This window comes from Salvelinus alpinus, chromosome 25 (assembly GCF_045679555.1).
Source record: "Salvelinus alpinus chromosome 25, SLU_Salpinus.1, whole genome shotgun sequence".
NCBI classification, from domain to species: domain Eukaryota; kingdom Metazoa; phylum Chordata; class Actinopteri; order Salmoniformes; family Salmonidae; genus Salvelinus; species Salvelinus alpinus.
The window spans coordinates 46,246,622-46,265,380 of NC_092110.1; the positions used below are offsets into that span (position 1 = coordinate 46,246,622).

The 18,759-nt window shown below is 40.8% G+C and overlaps 1 protein-coding gene and 1 long non-coding RNA gene across 2 annotated transcripts in view; one reads left to right on the forward strand and one right to left on the reverse strand.

The window, feature by feature from the left end:
• Window positions 1-16,103, reverse strand: part of LOC139554036 (GDNF family receptor alpha-4-like) — a 225,142-nt gene extending 209,039 nt beyond the window's left edge. The window contains exon 1 of the mRNA XM_071366935.1: window positions 15,935-16,103. Within this exon, the coding sequence (XP_071223036.1) occupies window positions 15,935-15,977 (43 nt within the window). The 5' untranslated portion in view covers window positions 15,978-16,103. The remainder of the gene's footprint in view (window positions 1-15,934) is intronic.
• Window positions 16,104-18,209: 2,106 nt separating this feature from the next.
• LOC139554037 (uncharacterized) lies at window positions 18,210-18,623 on the forward strand. The gene is made up of 2 exons (XR_011670789.1): window positions 18,210-18,300; window positions 18,548-18,623. It is a non-coding gene; the product is annotated as an uncharacterized lncRNA (long non-coding RNA).
• The last annotated feature ends 136 nt before the right edge of the window (window positions 18,624-18,759 follow it).

Consider the following 18,759-nt stretch of genomic DNA (forward strand, 5'->3'; position numbering starts at 1 on the left):
TAAAAAATGTAAAACTGAAATACCTTATTTACATAAGTATTCAGACCCTTTGCTATGGCACTGAAATTGAGCTCAGGTGCATCCTGTTTCCATTGATCATCCTTGAGATGTTTCTACAACTTGATTGGAGTCCACCTGTGGTATATTCAATTGATTGGACATGATTTGGAAAGGCACACACCTGTCTATATAAGGTCCCACAGTTGACAGTGCATGTCAGACTAAAAACAAAGCCATGAGGTCGAAGGAATTGTCCGTAGAGCTCCGAGACAGGATTGTGTCGAGGCACAGATCTGGGGTAGGGTACCAACACATTTCAGCAGCATTGAAGGTCCCCAAGAACACAGTAGCCTCCATCATTCTTAAATGTAAGACGTTTGGAACCACCAAGACTCTTCCTGGAAATGGCCACCCGGTCAAACTGACCAATCGGGGGAGGAGAGCCTTGGTCAGGGAGGTGATCAAGAACCTGATGGTCACTCTGACAGAGCTCCAGAGTTCCTCTGTGTAGAAGGGAGAACCTTCCAGAACGACAACCTTCTCTGCAGCATTCCACCAATCAGACCTTTATGGTAGAGTGGCCAGATGGTAAAGTGGCCAGATGGTAGAGTGGCCAGATGGTAGAGTGGCCAGATGGTAGAGTGGCCAGATGGTAGAGTGGCCAGATGGTAGAGTGGCCAGATGGTAGAGTGGCCAGATGGTAGAGTGGCCAGATGGTAGAGTGGCCAGATGGTAGAGTGGCCAGATGGTAGAGTGGCCAGATGGTAGAGTGGCCAGATGGTAGAGTGGCCAGATGGTAGAGTGGCCAGATGGTAGAGTGGCCAGACAGAAGCTTGGTGGTACACTGAGAACTACGTTCAGCTCACATCCAAAGTCTGAATTGAGAGTTTAGGAAATACACTGTTACCCATTGCAGTGTTACACTGTAACACACTGGAAATGTGTATGTTTGAGAACATGGTGAGATGAGAATATCGTTCACGCCATAGCTGAAGAGAAGTAGTTTGGAGGTGGGGGGGTGACGATGCAGAAGGCCCAGTGCACTACTTTAATACAGGACTAGTAAAGGCCCAGTGCACTACTTTAATACAGGACTAGTAAAGGCCCAGTACACTACTTTAATACAGGACTAGTAAAGGCCCAGTACACTACTTTAATACAGGACTAGTAAAGGCCCAGTACACTACTTGAATACAGGACGAGGAAAGGCCCAGTACACTACTTTAATACAGGACTAGTAAAGGCCCAGTGCACTACTTTAATACAGGACTGGTAAAGGCCCAGTACACTACTTTAATACAGGACTAGTAAAGGCCCAGTACACTACTTTAATACAGGACTAGTAAAGGCCCAGTACACTACTTTAATACAGGACTAGTAAAGGCCCAGTACACTACTTTAATACAGGACTAGTAAAGGCCCAGTACACTACTTTAATACAGGACTAGTAAAGGCCCAGTACACTACTTTAATACAGGACTAGTAAAGGCCCAGTACACTACTTTAATACAGGACTAGTAAAGGCCCAGTACACTACTTTAATACAGGACTAGTAAAGGCCCAGTGCACTACTTTAATACAGGACTAGTAAAGGCCCAGTGCACTACTTTAATACAGGACTAGTAAAGGCCCAGTACACTACTTTAATACAGGACTAGTAAAGGCCCAGTACACTACTTTAATACAGGACTAGTAAAGGCCCAGTACACTACTTTAATACAGGACTAGTAAAGGCCCAGTACACTACTTTAATACAGGACTAGTAAAGGCCCAGTGCACTACTTTAATACAGGACTAGTAAAGGCCCAGTACACTACTTTAATACAGGACTAGTAAAGACCCAGTACACTACTTTAATACAGGACTAGTAAAGGCCCAGTACACTACTTTAATACAGGACTAGTAAAGGCCCAGTACACTACTTTAATACAGGACTAGTAAAGGCCCAGTACACTACTTTAATACAGGACTAGTAAAGGCCCAGTACACTACTTTAATACAGGACTAGTAAAGGCCCAGTACACTACTTTAATACAGGACTAGTAAAGGCCCAGTACACTACTTTAATACAGGACTAGTAAAGGCCCAGTACACTACTTTAATACAGGACTAGTAAAGGCCCAGTGCACTACTTTAATACAGGACTAGTAAAGGCCCAGTACACTACTTTAATACAGGACTAGTAAAGGCCCAGTACACTACTTTAATACAGGACTAGTAAAGGCCCAGTACACTACTTTAATACAGGACTAGTAAAGGCCCAGTACACTACTTTAATACAGGACTAGTAAAGGCCCAGTACACTACTTTAATACAGGACTAGTAAAGGCCCAGTACACTACTTTAATACAGGACTAGTAAAGGCCCAGGGCACTACTTTAATACAGGACTAGTAAAGGCCCAGTACACTACTTTAATACAGGACTAGTAAGGGCCCAGTACACTACTTTAATACAGGACTAGTAAAGGCCCAGTACACTACTTTAATACAGGACTAGTAAAGGCCCAGTACACTACTTTAATACAGGACTAGTAAAGGCCCAGTACACTACTTTAATACAGGACTAGTAAAGGCCCAGTACACTACTTTAATACAGGACTAGTAAAGGCCCAGTACACTACTTTAATACAGGACTAGTAAAGGCCCAGTACACTACTTTAATACAGGACTAGTAAAGGCCCAGTACACTACTTTAATACAGGACTAGTAAAGACCCAGTACACTACTTTAATACAGGACTAGTAAAGGCCCAGTACACTACTTTAATACAGGACTAGTAAAGGCCCAGTGCACTACTTTAATACAGGACTAGTAAAGGCCCAGTGCACTACTTTAATACAGGACTAGTAAAGGCCCAGTACACTACTTTAATACAGGACTAGTAAAGGCCCAGTGCACTACTTTAATACAGGACTAGTAAAGGCCCAGTACACTACTTTAATACAGGACTAGTAAAGGCCCAGTACACTACTTTAATACAGGACTAGTAAAGGCCCAGTACACTACTTTAATACAGGACTAGTAAAGGCCCAGTACACTACTTTAATACAGGACTAGTAAAGGCCCAGTACACTACTTTAATACAGGACTAGTAAAGGCCCAGTACACTACTTTAATACAGGACTAGTAAAGGCCCAGTACACTACTTTAATACAGGACTAGTAAAGGCCCAGTACACTACTTTAATACAGGACTAGTAAAGGCCCAGTACACTACTTTAATACAGGACTAGTAAAGGCCCAGTACACTACTTTAATACAGGACTAGTAAAGGCCCAGTACACTACTTTAATACAGGACTAGTAAAGGCCCAGTACACTACTTTAATACAGGACTAGTAAAGGCCCAGTACACTACTTTAATACAGGACTAGTAAAGGCCCAGTACACTACTTTAATACAGGACTAGTAAAGGCCCAGTACACTACTTTAATACAGGACTAGTAAAGACCCAGTACACTACTTTAATACAGGACTAGTAAAGGCCCAGTACACTACTTTAATACAGGACTAGTAAAGGCCCAGTACACTACTTTAATACAGGACTAGTAAAGGCCCAGTACACTACTTTAATACAGGACTAGTAAAGGCCCAGTACACTACTTTAATACAGGACTAGTAAAGACCCAGTACACTACTTTAATACAGGACTAGTAAAGGCCCAGTACACTACTTTAATACAGGACTAGTAAAGGCCCAGTACACTACTTTAATACAGGACTAGTAAAGGCCCAGTACACTACTTTAATACAGGACTAGTAAAGGCCCAGTACACTACTTTAATACAGGACTAGTAAAGGCCCAGTGCACTACTTTAATACAGGACTAGTAAAGGCCCAGTACACTACTTTAATACAGGACTAGTAAAGGCCCAGTACACTACTTTAATACAGGACTAGTAAAGGCCCAGTACACTACTTTAATACAGGACTAGTAAAGGCCCAGTACACTACTTTAATACAGGACTAGTAAAGGCCCAGTACACTACTTTAATACAGGACTAGTAAAGGCCCAGTACACTACTTTAATACAGGACTAGTAAAGGCCCAGTACACTACTTTAATACAGGACTAGTAAAGACCCAGTACACTACTTTAATACAGGACTAGTAAAGGCCCAGTACACTACTTTAATACAGGACTAGTAAAGGCCCAGTGCACTACTTTAATACAGGACTAGTAAAGGCCCAGTACACTACTTTAATACAGGACTAGTAAAGGCCCAGTACACTACTTTAATACAGGACTAGTAAAGGCCCAGTACACTACTTTAATACAGGACTAGTAAAGGCCCAGTACACTACTTTAATACAGGACTAGTAAAGGCCCAGTGCACTACTTTAATACAGGACTAGTAAAGGCCCAGTACACTACTTTAATACAGGACTAGTAAAGACCCAGTACACTACTTTAATACAGGACTAGTAAAGGCCCAGTACACTACTTTAATACAGGACTAGTAAAGGCCCAGTACACTACTTTAATACAGGACTAGTAAAGGCCCAGTACACTACTTTAATACAGGACTAGTAAAGGCCCAGTACACTACTTTAATACAGGACTAGTAAAGGCCCAGTACACTACTTTAATACAGGACTAGTAAAGGCCCAGTACACTACTTTAATACAGGACTAGTAAAGGCCCAGTACACTACTTTAATACAGGACTAGTAAAGGCCCAGGGCACTACTTTAATACAGGACTAGTAAAGGCCCAGTACACTACTTTAATACAGGACTAGTAAAGGCCCAGTACACTACTTTAATACAGGACTAGTAAAGGCCCAGTACACTACTTTAATACAGGACTAGTAAAGGCCCAGTACACTACTTTAATACAGGACTAGTAAAGGCCCAGTACACTACTTTAATACAGGACTAGTAAAGGCCCAGTACACTACTTTAATACAGGACTAGTAAAGGCCCAGTACACTACTTTAATACAGGACTAGTAAAGGCCCAGTACACTACTTTAATACAGGACTAGTAAAGGCCCAGTACACTACTTTAATACAGGACTAGTAAAGGCCCAGTACACTACTTTAATACAGGACTAGTAAAGACCCAGTACACTACTTTAATACAGGACTAGTAAAGGCCCAGTACACTACTTTAATACAGGACTAGTAAAGGCCCAGTGCACTACTTTAATACAGGACTAGTAAAGGCCCAGTGCACTACTTTAATACAGGACTAGTAAAGGCCCAGTACACTACTTTAATACAGGACTAGTAAAGGCCCAGTGCACTACTTTAATACAGGACTAGTAAAGGCCCAGTACACTACTTTAATACAGGACTAGTAAAGGCCCAGTACACTACTTTAATACAGGACTAGTAAAGGCCCAGTACACTACTTTAATACAGGACTAGTAAAGGCCCAGTACACTACTTTAATACAGGACTAGTAAAGGCCCAGTACACTACTTTAATACAGGACTAGTAAAGGCCCAGTACACTACTTTAATACAGGACTAGTAAAGGCCCAGTACACTACTTTAATACAGGACTAGTAAAGGCCCAGTACACTACTTTAATACAGGACTAGTAAAGGCCCAGTACACTACTTTAATACAGGACTAGTAAAGACCCAGTACACTACTTTAATACAGGACTAGTAAAGGCCCAGTACACTACTTTAATACAGGACTAGTAAAGGCCCAGTGCACTACTTTAATACAGGACTAGTAAAGGCCCAGTACACTACTTTAATACAGGACTAGTAAAGGCCCAGTACACTACTTTAATACAGGACTAGTAAAGGCCCAGTACACTACTTTAATACAGGACTAGTAAAGGCCCAGTACACTACTTTAATACAGGACTAGTAAAGGCCCAGTGCACTACTTTAATACAGGACTAGTAAAGGCCCAGTACACTACTTTAATACAGGACTAGTAAAGGCCCAGTGCACTACTTTAATACAGGACTAGTAAAGGCCCAGTGCACTACTTTAATACAGGACTAGTAAAGGCCCAGTACACTACTTTAATACAGGACTAGTAAAGGCCCAGTGCACTACTTTAATACAGGACTAGTAAAGGCCCAGTACACTACTTTAATACAGGACTAGTAAAGGCCCAGTACACTACTTTAATACAGGACTAGTAAAGGCCCAGTACACTACTTTAATACAGGACTAGTAAAGGCCCAGTACACTACTTTAATACAGGACTAGTAAAGGCCCAGTACACTACTTTAATACAGGACTAGTAAAGGCCCAGTACACTACTTTAATACAGGACTAGTAAAGGCCCAGTACACTACTTTAATACAGGACTAGTAAAGGCCCAGTACACTACTTTAATACAGGACTAGTAAAGGCCCAGTACACTACTTTAATACAGGACTAGTAAAGGCCCAGTACACTACTTTAATACAGGACTAGTAAAGGCCCAGTACACTACTTTAATACAGGACTAGTAAAGGCCCAGTACACTACTTTAATACAGGACTAGTAAAGGCCCAGTACACTACTTTAATACAGGACTAGTAAAGGCCCAGTACACTACTTTAATACAGGACTAGTAAAGGCCCAGTACACTACTTTAATACAGGACTAGTAAAGACCCAGTACACTACTTTAATACAGGACTAGTAAAGGCCCAGTACACTACTTTAATACAGGACTAGTAAAGGCCCAGTACACTACTTTAATACAGGACTAGTAAAGGCCCAGTACACTACTTTAATACAGGACTAGTAAAGGCCCAGTACACTACTTTAATACAGGACTAGTAAAGACCCAGTACACTACTTTAATACAGGACTAGTAAAGGCCCAGTACACTACTTTAATACAGGACTAGTAAAGGCCCAGTACACTACTTTAATACAGGACTAGTAAAGGCCCAGTACACTACTTTAATACAGGACTAGTAAAGGCCCAGTGCACTACTTTAATACAGGACTAGTAAAGGCCCAGTACACTACTTTAATACAGGACTAGTAAAGGCCCAGTACACTACTTTAATACAGGACTAGTAAAGGCCCAGTACACTACTTTAATACAGGACTAGTAAAGGCCCAGTACACTACTTTAATACAGGACTAGTAAAGGCCCAGTACACTACTTTAATACAGGACTAGTAAAGGCCCAGTACACTACTTTAATACAGGACTAGTAAAGGCCCAGTACACTACTTTAATACAGGACTAGTAAAGACCCAGTACACTACTTTAATACAGGACTAGTAAAGGCCCAGTACACTACTTTAATACAGGACTAGTAAAGGCCCAGTGCACTACTTTAATACAGGACTAGTAAAGGCCCAGTACACTACTTTAATACAGGACTAGTAAAGGCCCAGTACACTACTTTAATACAGGACTAGTAAAGGCCCAGTACACTACTTTAATACAGGACTAGTAAAGGCCCAGTACACTACTTTAATACAGGACTAGTAAAGGCCCAGTGCACTACTTTAATACAGGACTAGTAAAGGCCCAGTACACTACTTTAATACAGGACTAGTAAAGACCCAGTACACTACTTTAATACAGGACTAGTAAAGGCCCAGTACACTACTTTAATACAGGACTAGTAAAGGCCCAGTACACTACTTTAATACAGGACTAGTAAAGGCCCAGTACACTACTTTAATACAGGACTAGTAAAGGCCCAGTACACTACTTTAATACAGGACTAGTAAAGGCCCAGTACACTACTTTAATACAGGACTAGTAAAGGCCCAGTACACTACTTTAATACAGGACTAGTAAAGGCCCAGTACACTACTTTAATACAGGACAAGTAAGGCCCAGGGCACTACTTTAATACAGGACTAGTAAAGGCCCAGTACACTACTTTAATACAGGACTAGTAAAGGCCCAGTACACTACTTTAATACAGGACTAGTAAAGGCCCAGTACACTACTTTAATACAGGACTAGTAAAGGCCCAGTACACTACTTTAATACAGGACTAGTAAAGGCCCAGTACACTACTTTAATACAGGACTAGTAAAGGCCCAGTACACTACTTTAATACAGGACTAGTAAAGGCCCAGTACACTACTTTAATACAGGACTAGTAAAGGCCCAGTACACTACTTTAATACAGGACTAGTAAAGGCCCAGTACACTACTTTAATACAGGACTAGTAAAGGCCCAGTACACTACTTTAATACAGGACTAGTAAAGACCCAGTACACTACTTTAATACAGGACTAGTAAAGGCCCAGTACACTACTTTAATACAGGACTAGTAAAGGCCCAGTGCACTACTTTAATACAGGACTAGTAAAGGCCCAGTGCACTACTTTAATACAGGACTAGTAAAGGCCCAGTACACTACTTTAATACAGGACTAGTAAAGGCCCAGTGCACTACTTTAATACAGGACTAGTAAAGGCCCAGTACACTACTTTAATACAGGACTAGTAAAGGCCCAGTACACTACTTTAATACAGGACTAGTAAAGGCCCAGTACACTACTTTAATACAGGACTAGTAAAGGCCCAGTACACTACTTTAATACAGGACTAGTAAAGGCCCAGTACACTACTTTAATACAGGACTAGTAAAGGCCCAGTACACTACTTTAATACAGGACTAGTAAAGGCCCAGTACACTACTTTAATACAGGACTAGTAAAGGCCCAGTACACTACTTTAATACAGGACTAGTAAAGGCCCAGTACACTACTTTAATACAGGACTAGTAAAGGCCCAGTACACTACTTTAATACAGGACTAGTAAAGGCCCAGTACACTACTTTAATACAGGACTAGTAAAGGCCCAGTACACTACTTTAATACAGGACTAGTAAAGGCCCAGTACACTACTTTAATACAGGACTAGTAAAGACCCAGTACACTACTTTAATACAGGACTAGTAAAGGCCCAGTACACTACTTTAATACAGGACTAGTAAAGGCCCAGTACACTACTTTAATACAGGACTAGTAAAGGCCCAGTACACTACTTTAATACAGGACTAGTAAAGGCCCAGTACACTACTTTAATACAGGACTAGTAAAGGCCCAGTACAATACTTTAATACAGGACTAGTAAAGGCCCAGTACACTACTTTAATACAGGACTAGTAAAGGCCCAGTACACTACTTTAATACAGGACTAGTAAAGGCCCAGTACACTACTTTAATACAGGACTAGTAAAGACCCAGTACACTACTTTAATACAGGACTAGTAAAGGCCCAGTACACTACTTTAATACAGGACTAGTAAAGGCCCAGTACACTACTTTAATACAGGACTAGTAAAGACCCAGTACACTACTTTAATACAGGACTAGTAAAGGCCCAGTACACTACTTTAATACAGGACTAGTAAAGGCCCAGTACACTACTTTAATACAGGACTAGTAAAGGCCCAGTACACTACTTTAATACAGGACTAGTAAAGGCCCAGTACACTACTTTAATACAGGACTAGTAAAGGCCCAGTACACTACTTTAATACAGGACTAGTAAAGGCCCAGTACACTACTTTAATACAGGACTAGTAAAGGCCCAGTACACTACTTTAATACAGGACTAGTAAAGGCCCAGTACACTACTTTAATACAGGACTAGTAAAGGCCCAGTGCACTACTTTAATACAGGACTAGTAAAGGCCCAGTACACTACTTTAATACAGGACTAGTAAAGGCCCAGTACACTACTTTAATACAGGACTAGTAAAGGCCCAGGGCACTACTTTAATACAGGACTAGTAAAGGCCCAGTGCACTACTTTAATACAGGACTAGTAAAGGCCCAGTGCACTACTTTAATACAGGACTAGTAAAGGCCCAGGGCACTACTTTAATACAGGACTAGTAAAGGCCCAGTGCACTACTTTAATACAGGACTAGTAAAGGCCCAGTGCACTACTTTAATACAGGACTAGTAAAGGCCCAGTACACTACTTTAATACAGGACTAGTAAAGGCCCAGGGCACTACTTTAATACAGGACTAGTAAAGGCCCAGTGCACTACTTTAATACAGGACTAGTAAAGGCCCAGTACACTACTTTAATACAGGACTAGTAAAGGCCCAGTACACTACTTTAATACAGGACTAGTAAAGGCCCAGTACACTACTTTAATACAGGACTAGTAAAGGCCCAGTACACTACTTTAATACAGGACTAGTAAAGGCCCAGTACACTACTTTAATACAGGACTAGTAAAGGCCCAGTACACTACTTTAATACAGGACTAGTAAAGGCCCAGTACACTACTTTAATACAGGACTAGTAAAGGCCCAGTACACTACTTTAATACAGGACTAGTAAAGGCCCAGTACACTACTTTAATACAGGACTAGTAAAGGCCCAGTACACTACTTTAATACAGGACTAGTAAAGGCCCAGTACACTACTTTAATACAGGACTAGTAAAGGCCCAGTACACTACTTTAATACAGGACTAGTAAAGGCCCAGTACACTACTTTAATACAGGACTAGTAAAGGCCCAGTACACTACTTTAATACAGGACTAGTAAAGGCCCAGTACACTACTTTAATACAGGACTAGTAAAGGCCCAGAACACTACTTTAATACAGGACTAGTAAAGGCCCAGTACACTACTTTAATACAGGACTAGTAAAGGCCCAGTACACTACTTTAATACAGGACTAGTAAAGGCCCAGTACACTACTTTAATACAGGACTAGTAAAGGCCCAGTACACTACTTTAATACAGGACTAGTAAAGGCCCAGTACACTACTTTAATACAGGACTAGTAAAGGCCCAGTACACTACTTTAATACAGGACTAGTAAAGGCCCAGAACACTACTTTAATACAGGACTAGTAAAGGCCCAGTACACTACTTTAATACAGGACTAGTAAAGGCCCAGTGCACTACTTTAATACAGGACTAGTAAAGGCCCAGTACACTACTTTAATACAGGACTAGTAAAGGCCCAGTACACTACTTTAATACAGGACTAGTAAAGGCCCAGTACACTACCTTAATACAGGACTAGTAAAGGCCCAGTGCACTACTTTAATACAGGACTAGTAAAGGCCCAGTACACTACTTTAATACAGGACTAGTAAAGGCCCAGTACACTACTTTAATACAGGACTAGTAAAGGCCCAGTACACTACTTTAATACAGGACGAGGAAAGGCCCAGTACACTACTTTAATACAGGACTAGTAAAGACCCAGTACACTACTTTAATACAGGACTAGTAAAGGCCCAGTACACTACTTTAATACAGGACTAGTAAAGGCCCAGTACACTACTTTAATACAGGACTAGTAAAGGCCCAGTACACTACTTTAATACAGGACTAGTAAAGGCCCAGTACACTACTTTAATACAGGACTAGTAAAGGCCCAGTACACTACTTTAATACAGGACTAGTAAAGGCCCAGTACACTACTTTAATACAGGACTAGTAAAGGCCCAGTACACTACTTTAATACAGGACTAGTAAAGGCCCAGTACACTACTTTAATACAGGACTAGTAAAGGCCCAGTACACTACTTTAATACAGGACTAGTAAAGGCCCAGTACACTACTTTAATACAGGACTAGTAAAGGCCCAGTACACTACTTTAATACAGGACTAGTAAAGACCCAGTACACTACTTTAATACAGGACTAGTAAAGGCCCAGTACACTACTTTAATACAGGACTAGTAAAGGCCCAGTACACTACTTTAATACAGGACTAGTAAAGGCCCAGTACACTACTTTAATACAGGACTAGTAAAGGCCCAGTACACTACTTTAATACAGGACTAGTAAAGGCCCAGTACACTACTTTAATACAGGACTAGTAAAGGCCCAGTACACTACTTTAATACAGGACTAGTAAAGGCCCAGTACACTACTTTAATACAGGACTAGTAAAGGCCCAGTACACTACTTTAATACAGGACTAGTAAAGGCCCAGTACACTACTTTAATACAGGACTAGTAAAGGCCCAGTACACTACTTTAATACAGGACTAGTAAAGGCCCAGTACACTACTTTAATACAGGACTAGTAAAGACCCAGTGCACTACTTTAATACAGGACTAGTAAAGGCCCAGTACACTACTTTAATACAGGACTAGTAAAGACCCAGTACACTACTTTAATACAGGACTAGTAAAGGCCCAGTACACTACTTTAATACAGGACTAGTAAAGGCCCAGTACACTACTTTAATACAGGACTAGTAAAGGCCCAGTACACTACTTTAATACAGGACTAGTAAAGGCCCAGTACACTACTTTAATACAGGACTAGTAAAGGCCCAGTACACTACTTTAATACAGGACTAGTAAAGGCCCAGTACACTACTTTAATACAGGACTAGTAAAGGCCCAGTACACTACTTTAATACAGGACTAGTAAAGGCCCAGTACACTACTTTAATACAGGACTAGTAAAGGCCCAGTACACTACTTTAATACAGGACTAGTAAAGGCCCAGTACACTACTTTAATACAGGACTAGTAAAGGCCCAGTACACTACTTTAATACAGGACTAGTAAAGGCCCAGTACACTACTTTAATACAGGACTAGTAAAGGCCCAGTACACTACTTTAATACAGGACTAGTAAAGACCCAGTACACTACTTTAATACAGGACTAGTAAAGGCCCAGTACACTACTTTAATACAGGACTAGTAAAGGCCCAGTACACTACTTTAATACAGGACTAGTAAAGGCCCAGTACACTACTTTAATACAGGACTAGTAAAGGCCCAGTACACTACTTTAATACAGGACTAGTAAAGGCCCAGTACACTACTTTAATACAGGACTAGTAAAGGCCCAGAACACTACTTTAATACAGGACTAGTAAAGGCCCAGTACACTACTTTAATACAGGACTAGTAAAGGCCCAGTGCACTACTTTAATACAGGACTAGTAAAGGCCCAGTACACTACTTTAATACAGGACTAGTAAAGGCCCAGTACACTACTTTAATACAGGACTAGTAAAGGCCCAGTACACTACTTTAATACAGGACTAGTAAAGGCCCAGTGCACTACTTTAATACAGGACTAGTAAAGGCCCAGTACACTACTTTAATACAGGACTAGTAAAGGCCCAGTACACTACTTTAATACAGGACTAGTAAAGGCCCAGTACACTACTTTAATACAGGACTAGTAAAGGCCCAGTACACTACTTTAATACAGGACTAGTAAAGACCCAGTACACTACTTTAATACAGGACTAGTAAAGGCCCAGTACACTACTTTAATACAGGACTAGTAAAGGCCCAGTACACTACTTTAATACAGGACTAGTAAAGGCCCAGTACACTACTTTAATACAGGACTAGTAAAGGCCCAGTACACTACTTTAATACAGGACTAGTAAAGGCCCAGTACACTACTTTAATACAGGACTAGTAAAGGCCCAGTACACTACTTTAATACAGGACTAGTAAAGGCCCAGTACACTACTTTAATACAGGACTAGTAAAGGCCCAGTACACTACTTTAATACAGGACTAGTAAAGGCCCAGTACACTACTTTAATACAGGACTAGTAAAGGCCCAGTACACTACTTTAATACAGGACTAGTAAAGGCCCAGTACACTACTTTAATACAGGACTAGTAAAGACCCAGTGCACTACTTTAATACAGGACTAGTAAAGGCCCAGTACACTACTTTAATACAGGACTAGTAAAGACCCAGTACACTACTTTAATACAGGACTAGTAAAGGCCCAGTACACTACTTTAATACAGGACTAGTAAAGGCCCAGTACACTACTTTAATACAGGACTAGTAAAGGCCCAGTACACTACTTTAATACAGGACTAGTAAAGGCCCAGTACACTACTTTAATACAGGACTAGTAAAGGCCCAGTACACTACTTTAATACAGGACTAGTAAAGGCCCAGTACACTACTTTAATACAGGACTAGTAAAGGCCCAGTACACTACTTTAATACAGGACTAGTAAAGGCCCAGTACACTACTTTAATACAGGACTAGTAAAGGCCCAGTACACTACTTTAATACAGGACTAGTAAAGGCCCAGTACACTACTTTAATACAGGACTAGTAAAGACCCAGTGCACTACTTTAATACAGGACTAGTAAAGGCCCAGTACACTACTTTAATACAGGACTAGTAAAGACACAGTACACTACTTTAATACAGGACTAGTAAAGGCCCAGTACACTACTTTAATACAGGACTAGTAAAGGCCCAGTACACTACTTTAATACAGGACTAGTAAAGGCCCAGTACACTACTTTAATACAGGACTAGTAAAGGCCCAGTACACTACTTTAATACAGGACTAGTAAAGGCCCAGTACACTACTTTAATACAGGACTAGTAAAGGCCCAGTACACTACTTTAATACAGGACTAGTAAAGGCCCAGTACACTACTTTAATACAGGACTAGTAAAGGCCCAGTACACTACTTTAATACAGGACTAGTAAAGGCCCAGTACACTACTTTAATACAGGACTAGTAAAGGCCCAGTACACTACTTTAATACAGGACTAGTAAAGGCCCAGTACACTACTTTAATACAGGACTAGTAAAGGCCCAGTACACTACTTTAATACAGGACTAGTAAAGGCCCAGTACACTACTTTAATACAGGACTAGTAAAGGCCCAGTACACTACTTTAATACAGGACTAGTAAAGGCCCAGTACACTACTTTAATACAGGACTAGTAAAGGCCCAGTACACTACTTTAATACAGGACTAGTAAAGGCCCAGGGCACTACTTTAATACAGGACTAGTAAAGGCCCAGTACACTACTTTAATACAGGACTAGTAAAGGCCCAGTACACTACTTTAATACAGGACTAGTAAAGGCCCAGTGCACTACTTATGTGATTTTTAAAAACTAAATGCATTTGAGTGTTTACCAGCATTTGTAACTTGAGTCTGATAATTATTTGTATAAAACAGTTAATGGGATAATACTTGTGGAATATAAAAACACTTGCTTGATATATGTTTTCCAGTACTTTGCAAATACAACTTATAACTATGTGAAAACTGAAATGGTCTATTCATTCCTTTTTAGTCAACACTCTTACCCAGAGGAACTTACAGTAGTGAGCAAATTCATTTTCAGACTTGTTCATACGGGTCCCCGGTGAGAATCAAATCCACAACATTACAAGTGCCATGCTCCACCAACGGAGACACATCGTTCTATCTTTAATCCATTAGAATGACATCACAGAGAAAGAGACAGGGCAACAACTCTTACAAGTACAACTATTGAATCCTGCAAGATACTGTTCTTAATTATACAAATACCTTTTCTGACAAAGCGAAGATGCAGAATTGTTTTGTTGTTGCCTGCAATACAGATGTCTACTACTGATATAATAACAGTCTGCTAATACTAATAAAGGCCCACTGCACTACTTTAGTAAAAAAAAAAATGTTTTTTACAAAAATATATATTTTTGTTATTTTTCAAGGGCTGCTGCTGCAACATCCTCAGCACCACTACTTCTCATGTCACAGAACAGATCAAACAGAAGACCAGAGCTACCGTCCGATCAACAGTGGTTCACACACACATTGATTCAATCACCCCACTACAGCCAAATGTGCAGGACAGAAACATCTTCATAGGCTACCGAAATTATAAACCCAAAAACAAATAACATGAATGAGCGCCTATGCAGTTCAATGATGTAAAGGTAATTCCAGATGTCTTGCTTCACACTCTGTTTAGCCTTGCGACCCTGTAGAACATGGCTTTGGTATATGCAGACTATTACGCATCTACATCAATTTGCAATAATCCCTAATCCACAAAACAATAAGCAACGCTTTACAGTCATTCCATAGAAATAGAGGCAGGACTGTAGTATGTCTGTTTCATCAGAATAATCTAGATGGATGAGAATATTGTGCATACTGATTCAATTACCCCAGCCCTATACATGTTGCACCCCTCATCCCCCGATTAGTCTGACCAGCGCAAGGATTTTACAGTCATTTAATTCAAACAAAGTCAGACGTGTTGTACTCACCAATAAGGGCCACCTGGAGAAAGTAAAGGCATACGAAGTCCATTCTGGAAGGCGACACTAAATTTTAACTGTCGGAATCGTGAGTGTAGTGTGATGTACGATGAGACGAATGCCTTCTCGATGTTGAAATTGTCACCGGAGGAAGATATTAAAAACCACGTCTGTTGTTCTGCGGTGATTCCCCCCGGTTACGGTAGACGCAAGATTCTAAAGCATGGTTTGAAAAAAATTGAAAATGAAAAAAATATCCTTCGAAATAGTCAAACTTTTGCCAGATATTAAAAAGATACAGGCTACAAACAGTAGCTCAACATATAAAGTCTAGAGCGTTCATCAATAAATATAACGCTATACACAGACATTGAAATGACTTGGCTAATAGACGTGGCTAATTATATAGTAAATACAATAAAAAAGAAATGGTTCTTGCGGGTTAACACAGCTTGAAAATGCCCTCTATTTCTATTTGAGCGGCTCTTCCTGTCCTGTAACGGTTGGGTTCTCTCCCCATGCTCGCTCGCTACTCCGGTCACCGTTCGTCCACCTGCACCCAGAGTGTGAGAAATTGCCGATGAGTCCAACCATTGCCATTAAATGCAGGGGTCCAATCACAGACACACGACGCTACGCGCGCTCTCAGCTGCAGCCGTTGACGTGGTAAAGTTGGTTTGACTTTCGATATTCGCCAGACATTCGGACCTGCCAATAAAATAGCTCGAGCACGATTTGAGCATCATACCCGATGAAGGAAAACAGGTGTACAACATTCCACAGGTCATATTTTCCTGACTCCAACCTGAGTTTCCTGGCGCACCGTCGTTACAACGAGTTAGGGAATGTCAACAAAGTGCATGATCACACTATTCAAATCAAATTTACAAATGTCATAAACTCTTCAACCATGTGATTTAGCAATCTCATATACATTGTGCCCATAGGCGACATTGTTGCCGGTGATGTCTGGTGAGGACCTGCCTTACAACAGCCTATTGCGGACAGTCTGAACGCTGATGGAGGGATTGTGCGTTCCTGGTGTGACTCGGGCAGTTGTTGTTGCCATCATGTACCTGTCCCGCAGGTGTGATGTTCGAATGTACCGATCCTGTGCAGGTGTTGTTGCACGTGGTCTGCCACTGCGAGGATGATCAGCTGTCCGTCCTGTCTCCCTGTAGTGCTGTCTTAGGCGTCTCACAGTACGGACATTGCAATTTATTGCCCTGGCCACATCTGCAGTCCTCATGCCTCCTTGCAGCATGCCTAAGGCAAGTTCACGCAGATGAGCAGGGACCCTGGGCATCTTTCTTTTGGTGTTTTTCAGAGTCAGTAGAAAGGCCTCTTTAGTGTCCTAAGTTTTCATAGCTGTGACCTTAATTGCCTACTGTCTGTAAGCTGTTAATGTCTTAACGATCGTTCCAAAAGGTGCATGTTCATTAATTGTTTATGGTTCATTGAACAAGCATGGGAAACATTGTTTAAACCCTTTACAATGAAGATCTGTGAAGTTATTTGGATTTTTACGAATTATCTTTGAAAGACAGGATCCTGAAAAGGGGCTGTTTCTTTTTTTGCTGAGTTTATTTGATGAAAGATCACTTAAAATTCCATAGCTCCTTGACCATGTGACCTAGCCACCTCAAACCAACATTGGAATGTTCACGGGGTAGGGACATACATCGCACACCCTTTGGATTTCCTTTAAAAGTATCGCCTTTTACATGTCACCCATTAAGCATGTTCGGGATGCTCTGGATCAACATGTACGACAGCATGTTTCCTGCCAATATCCAGCAACTTCTCACAGCCATTGAAGAGGAGTGGGACAACCTTCCACTGGTCACAATCAACAGCCTGATCAACTCTATGTGAAGGAGATGTCGTGCTGCATGAGGCAATTGGTGGTCACTCCAGACAGTGACTGGTTTTCTGATCCATGTCCTTACCTTTTTTTAAGGTATCTGTGACCAATAGATGCATATCCATAGATTAGGGCCTAATGAATTGATTTAAATTGACTGATTTCCTTACAGTGGTTCCTCCTTTAAAATTTGTGTCATACTGCAGCACACCTTGCGGGCTGCTGTAGAATTCTATGGCATGTTGTTTAATTGTCAGACATTTTTACCTTTAACCTATTTAATCCCATCGGTCACAATAGTGACCGTAAAAAACTTTTTAGTTATAAGGCTCTAAATCTTTTACTGAATGACGTATCAATGCATTTACAGCAAATATTGAAATAATAAAAGGTCTCAATGAAAGATGTGTAGTGTCACATGTTTAGTGTAAATTGTCACATGACCAGAGCTGTTTACTTCCTGGTTGCACCATGAGAAGAGGATGGCTGCATCAAAGCTCCCAAACAAAAGGTTAGTAAAGTATGTTAACATAAAGTTAGGACAAAGATTTTTGGTACACATCATCTTTAGGGTGTCTAGTATTGATATATGCATTTGCAATTACTCAACTTTGTTCAGTGTGGTCATAGAATGTGTAAACATGTTGACGGCAACAATAGTGACCCGTGGGATATCACAGTGCATCTAGGTATACACATACTGATACACATACATAGGTCTTGTTCTACCTAACTTTCTACTCTGTTCTTTCTTTTAGTTTCACTTTGAGTCAAGTTCTGGATATGTTGGATCTAGGTGACTGCCCAGACAAGGCATGCAACATTGCAGTTATCCCTCAAAATGAGAAAGATGCTGTCCTGAGTGATTGTGATAGCGATGGGTCAGATATGGACTATGGACAGGCCATTTGCCAGCCAGGCTGTTGAATGCATATGCTGAACCTATGCTAACAGATCATGACAGGAACAA